Here is a 14,532-nt window from a genome sequence, read left to right on the forward strand (position 1 = left end):
ATGGGATGTTGGAAACCGCCAGGGAGGGAAGCCGAGGGTGTCTGGGAGCGGGAGCTAACGCTGCTGCCTTGGCGGGGGAAGGACCCCCCCCGTGTGTCCTCCCCCCCACAGCGTGCCCATTCCTGTCTCTGCCGGGAGCAGACAGCCCCAGGCCTCGCCAAGGTTGCAAACCAAAGAGACCCCTGGGAAGCCCTTCAGGTGCTGGGGGGAGGTGAGGTCTGTCTGTCCGTCCTCCCACTGAACCAGCGTGTTAGGGGCTGGGGCGCAGATCTCGGCTGTCCAGGGTCAGGAAAAAACGGTCTCGACTCGGGGCTGGTTGCCGGGCAGCGAAGGTGCCCAGATGGCACGGCTCGGCCTGCTGCCCGCCTGGGAGCCTCCCCCCTCTGGGCAGTGCATTTCCTGCCAGTCACCCGCTGCTGAGCCATGCAGAGCGAGCGGGTGAGGGAGCCCTGTCGTGGGAGACCGGGAACCGGTTGGCATTTGGCATTTCATCCTGGGAGCGGCAGGAGTTGCGGGGCTTGGGCTGGGCTACGTGACCACACTCTGGAGGGGGCTGGAGGGCGAGGGTGGTGGCAGAGGAGATGCTGAAGTGGAGGGAGGGAGTCAGAGAAACCCCAAGCTTTCTGGGCCCAATCCTGAAGGGCACGGATCCCCTTTGTAGCACTTCGGCACTGACCCATGGGGTCAGCCCTCCCTCGTCTTGATCTCCCTCCGGCCTGCACAGACCCCGTCTCTGCCTCCATGGGACCCAGCCTACCCCCAGCTGCTTCCCCTCCATCCGTGTCATCACAGTGGGCAGTAGAGAGCCAGGAGCTGCCGTGTGGCCGAGTTGCCTGCTCCCCTGTTGGCTCTCCTCTAGGCTGGGGGGCTGGGGGCGTGGGCTCTCCTTGGGTTCACATGAACTCCAGGAGGTCCCAGCCCAGGACACAGAGGTGGGGCAGCCCTAGCAGAGGCCTGGTGCTGGTGTGTGATGCCCAACATTGCCCAAGAATATTCCTCCCTGGGTTAGAGCCCTGCTTCCTCTTTGCTCCCCAGGCGCGACTGAGCTTAACTGGCCCAAGAAGCCACGCGAAGCGAACGCTAAGGCTGCAGGGTCGTGGGGAACCCAGATTATCCACCTGTATGTGTTGTCGGCAGCGTTGCTGCAGCCGTGTCAGTCCCAGGATGCGAGCGAGACACGGTGGGTGAGGTGATATCTTTTACTGGACCAACTTCTCCTGGTAGAAGGGACATGCTTTTGACCTCCACAGGGTCTTCTTCAGAGTGTCTGAGCTAAACACAAGGTGGGACAGACTGTTAAGCCCAAGTGGTGCACTCGTGCCGCAGGAGACCACTTAAAATGAAGTGGGCAAATGTGGGTTAGCAGGCAGCAGGGTGTGTAATCAGCCTCGAAACCAGTGTTTCTGCTAAGTCTGTGGCGTTTAGTGTCCAGCAGCTATGAGTTTAAGCTCCCAGGCTCATCTTTGGAAGGTGTTGTGCAGGTGTCCTTTGAGGATGAGCACTGAGAGGTCAGATATGGAGCGATCGCTTTGTGGAAAGTTCGCCCACAGGTGATGGGGTGTTGTTGTCTTTTGTCATTTTTCTGCATGAGTTCACTTGAAAACGTAATGTTTCTCTGGTTTCACTCAGAGAGTTGTTGTTGGGACATTTGATGCACTGGTTGTGATACACCACGTATTGTGATGGGCATGCGTACGGCCCATGGATCTTGAAAGGTGTGTTACAGGGGGTGTTGATCATTGTATCCATGACGATATGTCTGCAGGATTTGCATTTGTTGTTCTGGCAGGGTCTGGTGCTGCTTTGAGTTGGTGGGTCCTGGTCTGTGGGGAGCTTGCTTGGAAGGATGAGTTTGGCGAGGTTGAGGGGTTGTTTGAAGGCCAAAGAAGGGGCTCAGGAAAGATTTCTTTCAGGCTGTAGTCCCCATTGAGTATGGGTTGTAACTGTATGATGATATCCCGTTTGGGTTCTAGTGTGCAGTGGTAGGTGACAACTAGAGGTGTGTAGTGACAGGGGGGTTTATTTCTGTACTGAAGCAAATTCCCTCAACGTATTTGGATGGCCCATTCCATGATCCGATCTACTTCTCTGGTGGAGTGTCCTTGTTTGGAGAAGGCCGTTTTGGTTGCGTTAAGATGTGTAGCCTGGAGCATGTTCTTTGGTATCTGAGTGCCTGGCTGTAGATAGCAGATTCCTTGGTGTGTTTGGGGTGGCTACTGGATCTGTGGAGGTAAGTGTGGTGATCCAGGGGTTTCTTGTATACAGTCATTTGTAGGGGTCCATTGCTGAAGCTGATTGTGGTCCCAAGCACTTGATGCTGGTGCGGGAGTGTTCTAGGAAGAGTCTGATGGAGGAGTGGTGGTTGCTGAAGTTGTGGTGGAAGCCTGTGAGGGAGTGTGGGTCGTCTGTCCACAGGATGAAAAGACCATTGATGTATCTCAGGTACATTGTTGGTTTTGTTGTGCATTTTTACAGAATTTCTTCCTCAAGGTGGCCCATGAAGAGGATGGAATATTGAGGAGCCATCCCTGTACCCATGGTTTGGAGAAAGTGTTTGTTGTTAAATGTGACACTTTTGTGGGTGAGGATGAAATGAGTGAGTTTGGCGATGGGTGTGGGATGGATTTCCGAGCTTTGTCCATTGTCTTGCAGATATTTGAGGCAGGCAGCAATGAAGGATGTCGGTGTATAGGGAGGTGATATCCATGGTGGCGAGGAGGTGTTCTGAGGGAGTTTGTTAATGTTTTAGAGTTTCTGGAGGAAGTTGGTTGTGTTCTGGAGGAAGTTGGCTCTCTGTGTGGTGAGTAGTTTGAGGATGGTTTCTCAGAGTCCTGTTCAGTAAGAATGCCATGGCCAGATATGATGGGTCTGCTGGGGTTCCCTTGCGTATGTATCTTGGAGGGTCCCTGGGGTGGCTTCATGGAGGATGAGGTTGTAGTTTTTCTTGGAGTTGTCTGGAGAAGGATTTGACGGTAATTCTAAATTCCTGTGTGAATTGTGATGTGGGGTCTTCTGTGAGTTCTTTATAGCAGGGGGTGTCACAGAGTTCTCTGCTAGCTTCGTTGATGTAGTCATCATGAGTAAGGGCTACGATGGATCCCCCATGTCTCTAACTTGTATGTGTAACACACTGGTAAAGTGAGTGCTGTATCTGCCCTCTAGTGGCTGCTCCACAACAAGGGTAACAGCCCACTACTGCTGCCAGCTGAGGGAGTTACTCTGCTGAGCTTCAATGCTGAGGATAACAGCCTACTACTGCTGCCAGTTAATGGCATTACTGCATCATGTACAGCTGCCAGCTAAGGAAGTTAGTGCCTCGGTACTGAGAGTAACAGCCTACTACTGCTGCCAGAGAAGCAAGCTACTCAGCTGTGCTTTGGTGTGGTATGTGTGTATGTTACACACACACACACAAGTATATATGCTGGAAGTTCTTGCACACTTGTCCAATCAGGAAAGGGAAACCATCCTCTGTGGTTTATTTGACCAGTCATGAAGAAGTAACAGGGCTTAATTTTTTGCCATCAGTGCACAAAGAGCTCTGGGCCAAATGAGCCCCACAAGAAACCAGCTTATGGAGCCAGTAGGTGCCCAGGGATATTCGCAGAGGGTGAGAGGGGCAAAGGGGCCTATACCAGGCCGAGGTGAAGTCCCACGTCCGCCCAGAGGCCTGGCAAACTCTGGGCCCAGATGAATTCCGATTGGCTCGGAGGGGTTGAGAGCCAGCTGCCGGGCTGGCAGCAGAGGTGATGCTGGAGAGCAGCGGATCCGCTGGGACTGAGTGTCAGCTTCGCTCCGGGTTGTGGTCAGCACGGAGGCATGTGCTGGGCCTGGGGGGGCTGCGTCACACGGATCGGTTCTGTCTAGCCAGCCAGGCGGATTGGAAGTGTGCGTGTGGGGAACACGCCATCGTCCCTTACTTAGTGCCGTCACCAGAACTGCAAGTGCCCCTCTGCTCCGGCACAGGCCCCGGGCTGCCCCTAAACTCCTGGATCTCAGCGGCTCTCCTGGAGGACGGGTGTTAACTCATTAGAAAGTGTCTCAGCTAATCAGAGGAATAACTTTAGCACCCCCCCCCCCGCACCCCCTGATCATGTGGCACTGGGGGGCACGGGGGCCTGGGAAGCACATGGGCACTGAGGGGTTAAGGGGGCTGGAGCGGTGTCCCATTGCCCCCTGTTGGCAATGGCTGTGTATTACCGTGCCTGCCTGCGGGAGGGGGCTGACCTCAGGTCTGCGCTCAGCGAGCCCCCGGGACGTTGCCCGCGCTGCAGCCTTTGCTGAGCAGGAAGTGCTTGGCCGTGGCCCATTGATCCAGCCAGCCCTCCCTCTGCTCGGGGATTTCCTGCTCTCTCCCCACGCCATGCCGGGGGCGGGGAGGTGGCTTTCCCGTAAGCCAGCTGGCCTCTTCTCTGTCTGCCCCCTTCCCTATGGCCAGGAGGGTCCCTGGGAGGAGAGGGAAAGGGCTGGGCGGGAGTCAATGGGCTTCGCTGGGATAGGGATATAAATCATGGGCCAAATTTGCCATCCTCTCTGAGGTCAGTGGAGCTACCCGAGGGATGGGTTTGGCCCCATGGCCCTGCCCTGCCCCATAGGCCCTGTTAGCCTGGGACCTTCTGTCACGGAGTGTGGGGGAGTCCAGGCCCTGCACCCCCCTTCCAGGGATTCACTGAGACTCTCAGCCAGCCGGTAAAACAGAAGGTTTATTGGACAACAGGAACACAGTCCACAACAGAGCTTGTGGGTGCACCCAGGACCCCTCAGTCAAGTCCTTCTGGGGGAGCAGGGAGCTTAGACCCCAGCCCTGGGGTTCCCTGTGTTCCTCCACCCAGCCCCAAACTGAAAACTAAACCCCCCCCAGCAGGTTCCCTGCTGCAGCCTCCGTCCACATTCCGGGGTAGAGGTGTTACCTCCCCCTCCTCCTCCTGGCTCAGGTGACAGGCTCTCAGGTCTCCCATCCCCAGGGCACATTCCCAGGTCAACAGTCCCCCCTCCCTGCTGAGTCACATCGTCACACCTTCACCCACCTCCCAGCTGTGGGTGTTCACCTGGTGCCTGCTGACGGGGGCTGGACCGTTCCTCTTCTCCCGTCATCTCTCTGCAGCTCTGGACAAGCTGTGTTGTGTCCTCCCAGCCCAGGGCTGTACCAGCAGTGGGGATCGTGCGAGGAGCGTGCTCCCAAAGGGCACTTCCCCATCAGTGAATGCACCCGCCTTGCATCTTCCCGGCCACCCTCTGCGCCGCTCTTGCAGTGAGCGTGGGTCCTGCAGATCCCGAGGGCACCAGCCGTTGAGCCCTGGTGGGGTGTTGGGCCCCCTCCAAATGACGACACCCTGCTTTACTGGCCTCTGTACCCCTGCAGCCTGAGGAGGGAGGGAGACCTGGGGCGACCCCGTGAATAAAGCCTGGGGCAGGAACCCCCAATATTTGCACTGAGGGGACCCCTCCTGGGAAGGTGGTGGGTGCAGGGGTGCTCAGCACTGCCTGCTGGTGTTTCTCATGGACGGGGCCCCTTGGCCACTCCCGGGACCCCTCTGGGGCTGGCTTCGCATGGACGCCCTGGGCTTGCATTGTCCGTGTGCAGACATGAGCTCCCCAGGCGGCGATCCGAGCGGAGGTGATGCTCCCGCGCTGCCTGGTGGCCACTGGGTCAGACCCACGCAGTGGTGGAGCTGGGACCCAGGGAGGGGGCTAGGGCTTGCCGGGCTGCACGGGGCTGGGTCTCTTTCCATTAACTGGGGCTTTGGGCTGGGCTGTTGCAGGGAAGTTTAAGCTGCTGGACCAAGACCGGGACGTGCGCGAACCCGTTCAGTATTTCAACAGCGTGGAGGAGGTGGCCAGCAGCTTCCCGGACCGCGTCTTCGTCATGGAGGCCATCACCTTCAGCGTGAAGGTCAGCGCCATGCCAGTGCTCGGCCCACTGCCCGCCAGCAGGCCCCCGGTGCTGGGCTGGCTGGGAGCAGGTCCCTGGGATCCGCCCAGGGCCCAGGCAGCCAGCGGGCTCTGGTCGGGGCCAGGTGCGCAGGAGGCCTGCAGGGAGCAGCGCTGGGATCCTGGCACCGGGGAGCCGCAGCCTTGGCCCGCTCTGCTCAAGGCAGGCGCCTGGTCCGGCGCAGATGACTGGAGAGTCCTGGGCATTTGGTGTCCTGTCCCATGGGACCCAAAACGCTCGTCTGAGCCACAGACATGGCTGGTCCCTTCTTGGGCCCCTGCAGCCCCATTCACCCTCTGGGGCCTGTGTGCTTCCCAGCTCTGTGGCCCCCCTCACGGCCCGCAGTACCAGCCATTTCTCTGGCCCCATTCACACCCCAGGGCCCAAGTGCTTCCCACCCCCCATGTCCCCCAGTGCCAGCTGCCTCGCTGGCCCCACTAACCCTTTGGTGCCCCTGTGCTTCCCAGTTCTCATGCCCCCACTTCCGGCCCTGTTAACCCCGGTGCCCATGTGTCCCCCCGCCAGGTGGTGTCCGGGGAGTTCAGCGAGGACAGCGAGGTCTACAACTTCACGCTGCAGGCGGGCGACGAGCTGACGCTGATGGGCCAGGCCGAGATCCTGTGTGCCAAGGCGGCGAAGGAGAAGTGGCGCCTCCCCACCCTCCTGCGCAAGCTGGGCAAGGGGAGCCCGCTGGGCAGCAAGCCGGCGAAGGGCAAGGTGCCCTGCCTGATCTGCATGAACCACCGCACCAACGAGAGCCTCAGCCTGCCCTTCCAGTGCAAGGGGTGCTTCAGCACCCGCAGCCCGCTGGAGCTGCAGATGCGGGAGGGCGAGCACACCATCCGCAGCATCATCGAGAAGGTGCGGCTGCCCGTCAACGTGGCGGTGCCCGGCCGGCCCTCGCGCAACCCCTACGACCTGCACGCCATCCGCGAGGGCCACTGCTACAAGCTGCTCAGCATCATCTCCAAGACGGTGGTGCTCTGCTGCATCCTGCGCCAGGAGGCCATGGTGCCCTTCCACTTCCTGCTGCTGAGCGACATGCCCCGCTTCGCCCTGCCCCAGGGGCTGCTCTGGGGCGACCCCCAGCTGGAGAAGCTGCTGCGGGACAGCGCCGCCCTCTGCCAGGAGCGCTTCGACCCCGACGAGTACTCCAAAGCTGTGCGGGAGGCCAAGCCCGACCTGTCAGAGGAGTGCGCCAGCCCCCGGCGCATCCGCCTCTGCCTGCAGGGCTGTGCCCACGAGGAGCTGGCTCCAGCCTTCCAGCGCCTCTCGCTCTGCATCTACAGCGGGGGCTCGGCCCACGCCCCCGAGGACCCCCTGGCGGTGCCGGGCGGGCAGGCCCCGCAGCTGCTCCTGCCCCGCCATGAGCGCTCGGCCCCGTCTGAGCTCCCCGACTCGGAGCGGGAGTACGTGACGCCCGATTGGGCCGAGCCCGAGTTCAGGACTCAGGAGCCGGTGGAGATCCCCTACGAGGAGCTCTGGGCCAACCAGAACCCGGATGACTTCTCGGAGCCCAGCGGCAACCCGCCGGGGCTGGGCAGCGCCAACAAAGGGCAGCGCGACCTCATGTCCTTCGCCGCCTCCTCTCCACTGGGCTCCCCCCACCGCCCCGCCCTGCGCGGGGAGGAGCCCATGGGCGAGACGCCGCCTCCCGTCCCACCCAAATCCGAAGCGGTAAGCGATCCCTTTGGCTGTCGGAGTTCTGCCACCTCCATGAGCAGATAACGGCCTTTGGCCCCAGTACCTGGGTCTCTGGGCGCCCCCAACACCCCATGGGAAGGGCCCCCTCAGCACCCACACCCACGATCCCCGCACTAGACACAGAACCGGGTTGTGCAGCTCAGCCAGGCTCCCCCAGCAAGGCAGCGGCAGAGCCAGGGAGGGACCCGGGAGGCCTGCCCGGCCTCGGGTGCCCTAGGTTGGGTGAAATTGTCCGTCAGTCTGTGCATCTTCCCTGCACCCAGTCGCTGACTCCAGACACGAGCCTCGGCCTAATGAGCTGTCAGCCAAGCGGACCCGGGGCCTGGCAGCCGCACGTGACTTCTGCCAGCAGGGCGCGCACCCATGGTGATATCCTGCTAGGTCAGAACAGCCCCCGCGCTGGGGAGAAGTGGGGTGGGAGCAATGAGATCCTGTGGATAGGTACAAGGGGGGAGCAGGGGCTCAAAGGCTGTCACAGCAGATGTGTGTTTTAAGGATGGGGGAGAGGGTGAAGGCCTGGCTGGCCTCGTGCCCCTGCGTAGGCCAATGTGCCCTCACTTCTGCCAGCCGCGGGTTTGCTCCCTTGGCCTCCAGGCTCAGGGCAGAGCAGCCCAGGGGTGGTGGCTGTGACTCATGGCTGGGAACGCCCTGGCACCGCTAGCTGGTGGCAGGGGCCCGTGCCTGACTCTGGGTTCGTGCTCTCCGCCGAGCCCCGGGGACCTCTGCTCCCGTCCCTGCGAGCTGGGGAGAAGCCAGCTGGGCTGGGCGTGGGGGGGCCCGTGGGTCTGGGCTCCGCACTCAGAGCCCGGGGCTCTAAAGGACTCAATGCCCGGCGGACTGAGCTCTTCTGGGCATCCCGGACACTCAAGCCGGCACAGCTGGGCTGGGAAGCGCTTGGCTCTGGCTCTCTCTCCATCACTGCCTCGGCTGAGCCTGCTCCCGCTCCCAGGCCCTTGGCTGGTGGCTCTTTGGTAGGGGGGGATTCATTGCATTGATGGTAGCACCCCCAGCCCAGGCCGCTGCTGGCACACACTGCGAATGAACTGAGGCTCTGGGGGGCTGCGGTGAGATCGGCTTGGCTGCCGGTCCCCAGGGGAGCAGACAGGCTGGGGGAGAGCAGCCACATTTCCCAGGGCCAGCAAGCAGAGGTCGTCTTAGATTGTAATCTCTTTGGGGCAGGGCCTGGGTCTGTACAGCTCCGAGTGCGCTGGGGTCCTGGGCCCGGATTGGGGTAATAAGCCGGTGGGGTTCTAAGGCTATTGCCCAGGTGCTAAGAGATGCTGGAGGAATGACCCCCTCCTGGATTGTCAGCAGGGTTTGAATCCAGGACCTCCATCACCTCCGCCAGTTGGGGGAAAAGAATAAATCCGACAGCTGGTAGCAGTAGTAGGCTGCTATCCTGCAGTGGACCAGCCCCTGGGGGACGCCAGGATACCGCCCCTATTGCCAGTAGGTTACTCTGACCTCCCCTGTTTCTATGATTACTGGCCGTGTGCAGGGGCCGAGTGTCACGGAGTCCCTGGGCGATGCTCTGGAACTGCTCCCCGTGAAGCCAGTCAGGACTCTGGGGCAGTCGCCTTTCTGTGAGCAGCCTGTCTGCAGGACACACAGCTCACACAGCTTCCACCTTCCTGGGTCTGACCTCGGAGCATTCAGCATCCTCTGCCCCTCCGTGCGCTTCCCACAGCGAGTCCGCCCAGGCGGGGTCCTGGGGAAGCCAGAGGCTCCTGCCCCCCAACTTCGCAGTCAGACGTGACTCTCAGCCAGCCAGTAAAACAGAAGGTTTATTAGACGACAGGAACATGGTCTAAAACAGAGCTTGCAGGTGCAGAGAACGGGACCCCTCAGCTGGGTCCATTTTGGGGGGCAGTGAGCCAGACAACCACGTCTGCCCTTCACTCCATGTCCCGGCCAGCCCCAAACTGAAAACTCCCTCCAGCCCCTCCTCCTCTGGGCTTTGTCCCTTTCCCCGGGCCAGGAGGTCACCTGATTCCTTTGTTCTCCAGCCCTTTAGCTCTCACCTTGCAGGGGGGGAAGGGCCCAGGCCATCAGTTGCCAGGAAACAGGGTGTCGGCCCTTCTCTGTGTCCAGATCCCTGCCCACACCTGCCCTCTAGGGCTCTGCAATGATCATACACCCTTACCCCACCCCCTAGATACTTAAGAACTGCCTAGGGGAAACTGAGGCACCCCCACACTATTCAGAGGAAACATTAAGAACAGTCCCGCTTCGTCACACCGAGGCTGGGTGTGTGATTGGCTGGGGCACGGGGGTTGTCTTTGGGGTGAGATGGGAACCCAGAGCCTGGCTCTCTTGTGTCCGTGGGGCCCAGTTTTTCAGTCTTGGGGCAGGATCTGGCCTATCGTGCGTCTCCATCTCCCTGGTCCCAGTGAAGGGAACCCAGGGGCTGCTCCAGCTCGGCTGCACTCCCGGGGGGGCTCCTCGCGCTGGGAAGAACCCGCTCCGCGGACAGGCTCCCAAAGGGAGAGGCAGGGCCCTGCTGTTATGCCGGGGTGGCAGGCGGGCTGAGCCGGTGCCGTCCCCGCACATCCACTGCCCCCGCCCCGCCTGTGGGCGCTTTGCCACAGCTGGGGACGCCGGCAGCCCAGACCTGAGCCGAGAAGCCCAGAGAAAGTTCCTGCCCTCTCCCTCCCTGCGGCCCATGGGCTGGAAGGATGCAGGAGCAGGACCAGTCCGGAAGGCACCATCACTTCCCAAAGCCCAGCTATCCCCCGGGGGGATTCCTTCCTGGTGCCAGTATCTTAGCGGTAACAAACCTGGCAGCCTGGCACCGAGAAGCCAAGCAAGGCAGGGCCCTGGGGGACGGGGGGCGTTCTACTGTTGCATGGCGGGGGGCATTCAGGGCAGGGGTCCGAGCACTAACGGGCGCCCAGGGCTCGGGCGGAAGAGTCCATGCTGCTCTCTGCTCTCTCTAGCCCCAGCTCCTTGTGTTTTCCAGGTGAAGGAGGAATGCCGCCTGCTGAACGCCCCCCCCATCCCGCCCCGGGGCAGCCGGCCCCACGCCACCTCCAGCCCACCCGTCCCCCTGCGCTTCCCAAAGCTCCAGCCAGAGCACTCGCCCAGTCCCAGCGTCTCGTACTACTCAGCCGGGCTCCACGACGCGTGAGTGGGGGCTGCGCCGGGGGAGGTAGTCCCCGGGGCGGGACGGAGGCGGCGAGGCAGCGCCCAGGGCGGTGACTGTGGCTGGAAGTGGCGGCTTTCTCGAGGCCTGGTGTCACGGAGTCCCTGGGCGATGCTCTGGAACTGCTCCCCATGAAGCCAGTCAGGACTCTGGGGCAGTCGCCTTTCTGTGAGCAGCCTGTCTTCAGGACACACAGCTCACACAGCTTCCACCTTCCTGGGTCTGACCTCAGAGCATTCAGCATCCTCTGCCCCTCCGTGCGCTTCCCACCGCGAGTCCGCTCAGGCGGGGCTCCTGGGGAAGCCAGAGGGTCCTGCACCCCAACTTCGCAGTCAGACGTGACTCTCAGCCAGTCAGTAAAACAGAAGGTTTATTAGACGACAGGAACATGGTCTAAAACAGAGCTTGCAGGTGCAGAGAACGGGACCCCTCAGCTGGGTCCATTCTGGGGGGCAGTGAGCCAGACAACCACGTCTGCACTTCACTCCATGTCCCAGCCAGCCCCAAACTGAAACCCTCCTCCAGCCCCCCCTCCTCTGGGCTTTGTTCCTTTCCCGGGCCAGGTAGTCACCTGATTCCTTTGTTCTCCAACCCTTCAGCTCTCACCTTGCAAGGGGGGGGAAGGGCCCAGGCCATCAGTGGCCAGGAAACAGGGTGTCGGCCATTCTCTGTGTCCAGACCCCTGCACACACCTGCCCTCTAGGGCTCTGCAATGATCATACACCCTTACTCCACCCCCTAGATACTTAAGAACTGCCTGGGGGAAACTGAGGCACCCCCACACTATTCAGAGGAAACATTAAGAACAGTCCCACTTCGTCACATCTCTCCCCCCTTCGAGATCGAACTGAGCGGGGTCACTTTAGCGGGTGACCTGGGGAAGTTCGAAGCCACCAACATTCCCATGGATGCCCCAGCATCTCTCCCATTCCTTGGTAGGAGTTACACCAGGCCCTTCCAGTTTCACGCCCTCCCTTAGGTCAGGGGTGGTCGATAGCACTCGCAGGCCGCATGTGGGAAGGTTTATGCAGCCCATGCCCTTTGGCCACCCCAAGAATGTCTCCCCATTGACCATCACCTTCTGCTCCCACTGGAGGTCCGGGGGGCCTGGCCCCAGGAAACTCCACACAGACATATAGGTTGGGGTCAGGAGTGGGAGCCTGTCCACATCCCCAACCATCTGGCTGACGGAGTCTATGGCCTTGGGACCCAGCAAGGGAGCTAGACACCAGGGCTTTTCCGCAGGGTCCCCTTGGTTCAAATCGCCAGCCTGCTCAAAGGCAGTGAGGTGGGCATCCACCTCCCCCCCATCCTTAACCAGGGGCAGCAATTTAGTCTCGAGGTTCCCTGCGGAACTGGCCCCCCGGGATCTATCCCCACTCACCCCTGGGATGTCCCCTAGGCCTCTCCGCCCCACCACCGCCAGTTCATGCTGCTGCTGCTTCTGCAGCTCTTTCTCGGGCTCTCGCTGTCTCCCACGGTCCTCTCGCTCTCTCAGACTCAGCTCCAATCCCGTCCGTCTCGATCCCCCCATGGGGAACCCGATCGTGAAGACCCCCGTCTGGTCGGGGACAGGAGTCTTGGGGATGCCTGGCTCCCGCTCCAGCTGCTCCCAGATCCTGCTATAGCCCCAGTTGGGGTCAGGAATCTGTTCCTTAGAGCGGTCATCCTCCTCCAGCTGCACGATTAACTCTGCTTTGGTGAACTTTCCAACGCTCAACCCTCTCTTTTTGCACAGGGTTACAATGTCCTTCTTAAGGAGACGGTGACAGGCCATCACTCCGCTCCTCCCAAGTTGTTGTGGACTCACAGGCCCGTGTGTTCTCAGCTCCCCACGGTTTCCAGGGAGAACCCCTAGTGTGCCAGCCCTTCTCGAGGTCACCACCTCTTTGCCAGGGTCAAGCGGCAGACTCCTCCACCCCTGGGACCGCTCGCTGCAATCCCCAGGGGAACCCTGCTACTGCACAGTCCTTCTCGCTGGTCACACACTCCCAGGGGTTAACCGCCCCCCGAAACCGCTCCTCTCTGAGCCTTCAGCAGGCCTGGTCCTCGGCAATCCCCCTTCGTGTTACTGCTCCCCAGTCACTTACTGCAGGAAGCACCATCCACGGGGTGCAGTACATCCCACCGCTGCCACCAGTTGTCACGGAGTCCCTGGGCGATGCTCTGGAACTGCTCCCCATGAAGCCAGTCAGGACTCTGGGGCAGTCGCCTTTCTGTGAGCAGCCTGTCTTCAGGACACACAGCTCACACAGCTTCCACCTTCCTGGGTCTGACCTCAGAGCATTCAGCATCCTCTGCCCCTCCGTGCGCTTCCCACCGCGAGTCCGCTCAGGCGGGGCTCCTGGGGAAGCCAGAGGGTCCTGCACCCCAACTTCGCAGTCAGACGTGACTCTCAGCCAGTCAGTAAAACAGAAGGTTTATTAGACGACAGGAACATGGTCTAAAACAGAGCTTGCAGGTGCAGAGAACGGGACCCCTCAGCTGGGTCCATTCTGGGGGGCAGTGAGCCAGACAACCACGTCTGCACTTCACTCCATGTCCCAGCCAGCCCCAAACTGAAACCCTCCTCCAGCCCCCCCTCCTCTGGGCTTTGTTCCTTTCCCGGGCCAGGTAGTCACCTGATTCCTTTGTTCTCCAACCCTTCAGCTCTCACCTTGCAAGGGGGGGGAAGGGCCCAGGCCATCAGTGGCCAGGAAACAGGGTGTCGGCCATTCTCTGTGTCCAGACCCCTGCACACACCTGCCCTCTAGGGCTCTGCAATGATCATACACCCTTACTCCACCCCCTAGATACTTAAGAACTGCCTGGGGGAAACTGAGGCACCCCCACACTATTCAGAGGAAACATTAAGAACAGTCCCACTTCGTCACACCTGGTCAGCGACGCCCTTGGCCCTTTTCACAGGGGCATCAGAGCCCGTGTCCTGGCCACATTCCAGCCTGGGTCGCCCCCGCCTACATCTCCCCTCTACTGCCCCAGCTCTGAGCCTCCTGCTGCCGCCTTCCAGCCCAGCGGTGGCTGCGTTTCGGTGACCGGGGACAGGAGCACCGCCTGGAATTGGGGAAGGGCTTTGGGAAAGGCGGGTGGGAGGGAGAGGCAGGCCCAAGTAACATACAAGCATGAGATGCTCTTGATCGAGGGGGAGGGGTTACCTTCTCCTATAGCCCCACCCTCACCCCAGGAGGCCCCGCCCATGCGTGGGGAAGCCAATCACATGAAAGCAGGACCATAGACTCCGATAAATGAGGCATCGACTGGACCTCCCAGGTGCCATCCTGTTTCCACCCCGGCGCTCCATCCAGTCCAGCTGTGACCCGCTCTGGGCCTGGGGGGCTCTTATCCCTACCTGGGGAGATGCCCCCACAGCCCCCTAGATCTTGCTGGGCCTGGCCCTTCTCTCAATCTCTGCAGCCTCAGCAACCTGCAACGTCTAGGGGACGTGGGGCTGGCCTTAGCCCTTTCCTGGATCTGTAGCCGAGCTGGAGAGATTCGGCTTACCCAGCCCCCACCGTCAGTCCGTCCATCCAGGCCCCGGGGCAGTTTGCCGGCAACGCTCTGCTGTCTCCCTCGCGCCCTGCCAAGGGGACGGTGGCGGATGCCCCAGCCGTGAGGTAGCCCAGTCGATTTCCACCCAGCCAGGTGGCTAGGACGGGTCAGGACCCGATCCAGGCTGTGGACCCAACGCTCTGGGGGTGCAGATCCGGGCGCTGTGTTAGACCCGTTGTAGCTGGAGCAGCCCCCGGCTGCGCCC

At 61.1% G+C, this 14,532-nt stretch overlaps 1 protein-coding gene across 3 annotated transcripts in view; it reads left to right on the forward strand.

Annotated features, from left to right (window-relative positions):
• The window catches only part of GAREM2 (GRB2 associated regulator of MAPK1 subtype 2), a 45,875-nt gene that overhangs the window by 28,229 nt on the left and 3,114 nt on the right, over positions 1-14,532 (forward strand). For all 3 annotated transcript variants that reach the window (XM_048846058.2, XM_075126279.1, XM_048846057.2), the window contains 3 exons: positions 5,763-5,893; positions 6,458-7,609; positions 10,596-10,759. In XM_048846058.2, the coding sequence (XP_048702015.2) occupies positions 5,763-5,893; positions 6,458-7,609; positions 10,596-10,759 (1,447 nt within the window). The remainder of the gene's footprint in view (positions 1-5,762; positions 5,894-6,457; positions 7,610-10,595; positions 10,760-14,532) is intronic.

The sequence above is a fragment of the Caretta caretta genome, chromosome 3 (genome assembly GCF_965140235.1).
Source record: "Caretta caretta isolate rCarCar2 chromosome 3, rCarCar1.hap1, whole genome shotgun sequence".
Classification (NCBI taxonomy): domain Eukaryota; kingdom Metazoa; phylum Chordata; order Testudines; family Cheloniidae; genus Caretta; species Caretta caretta.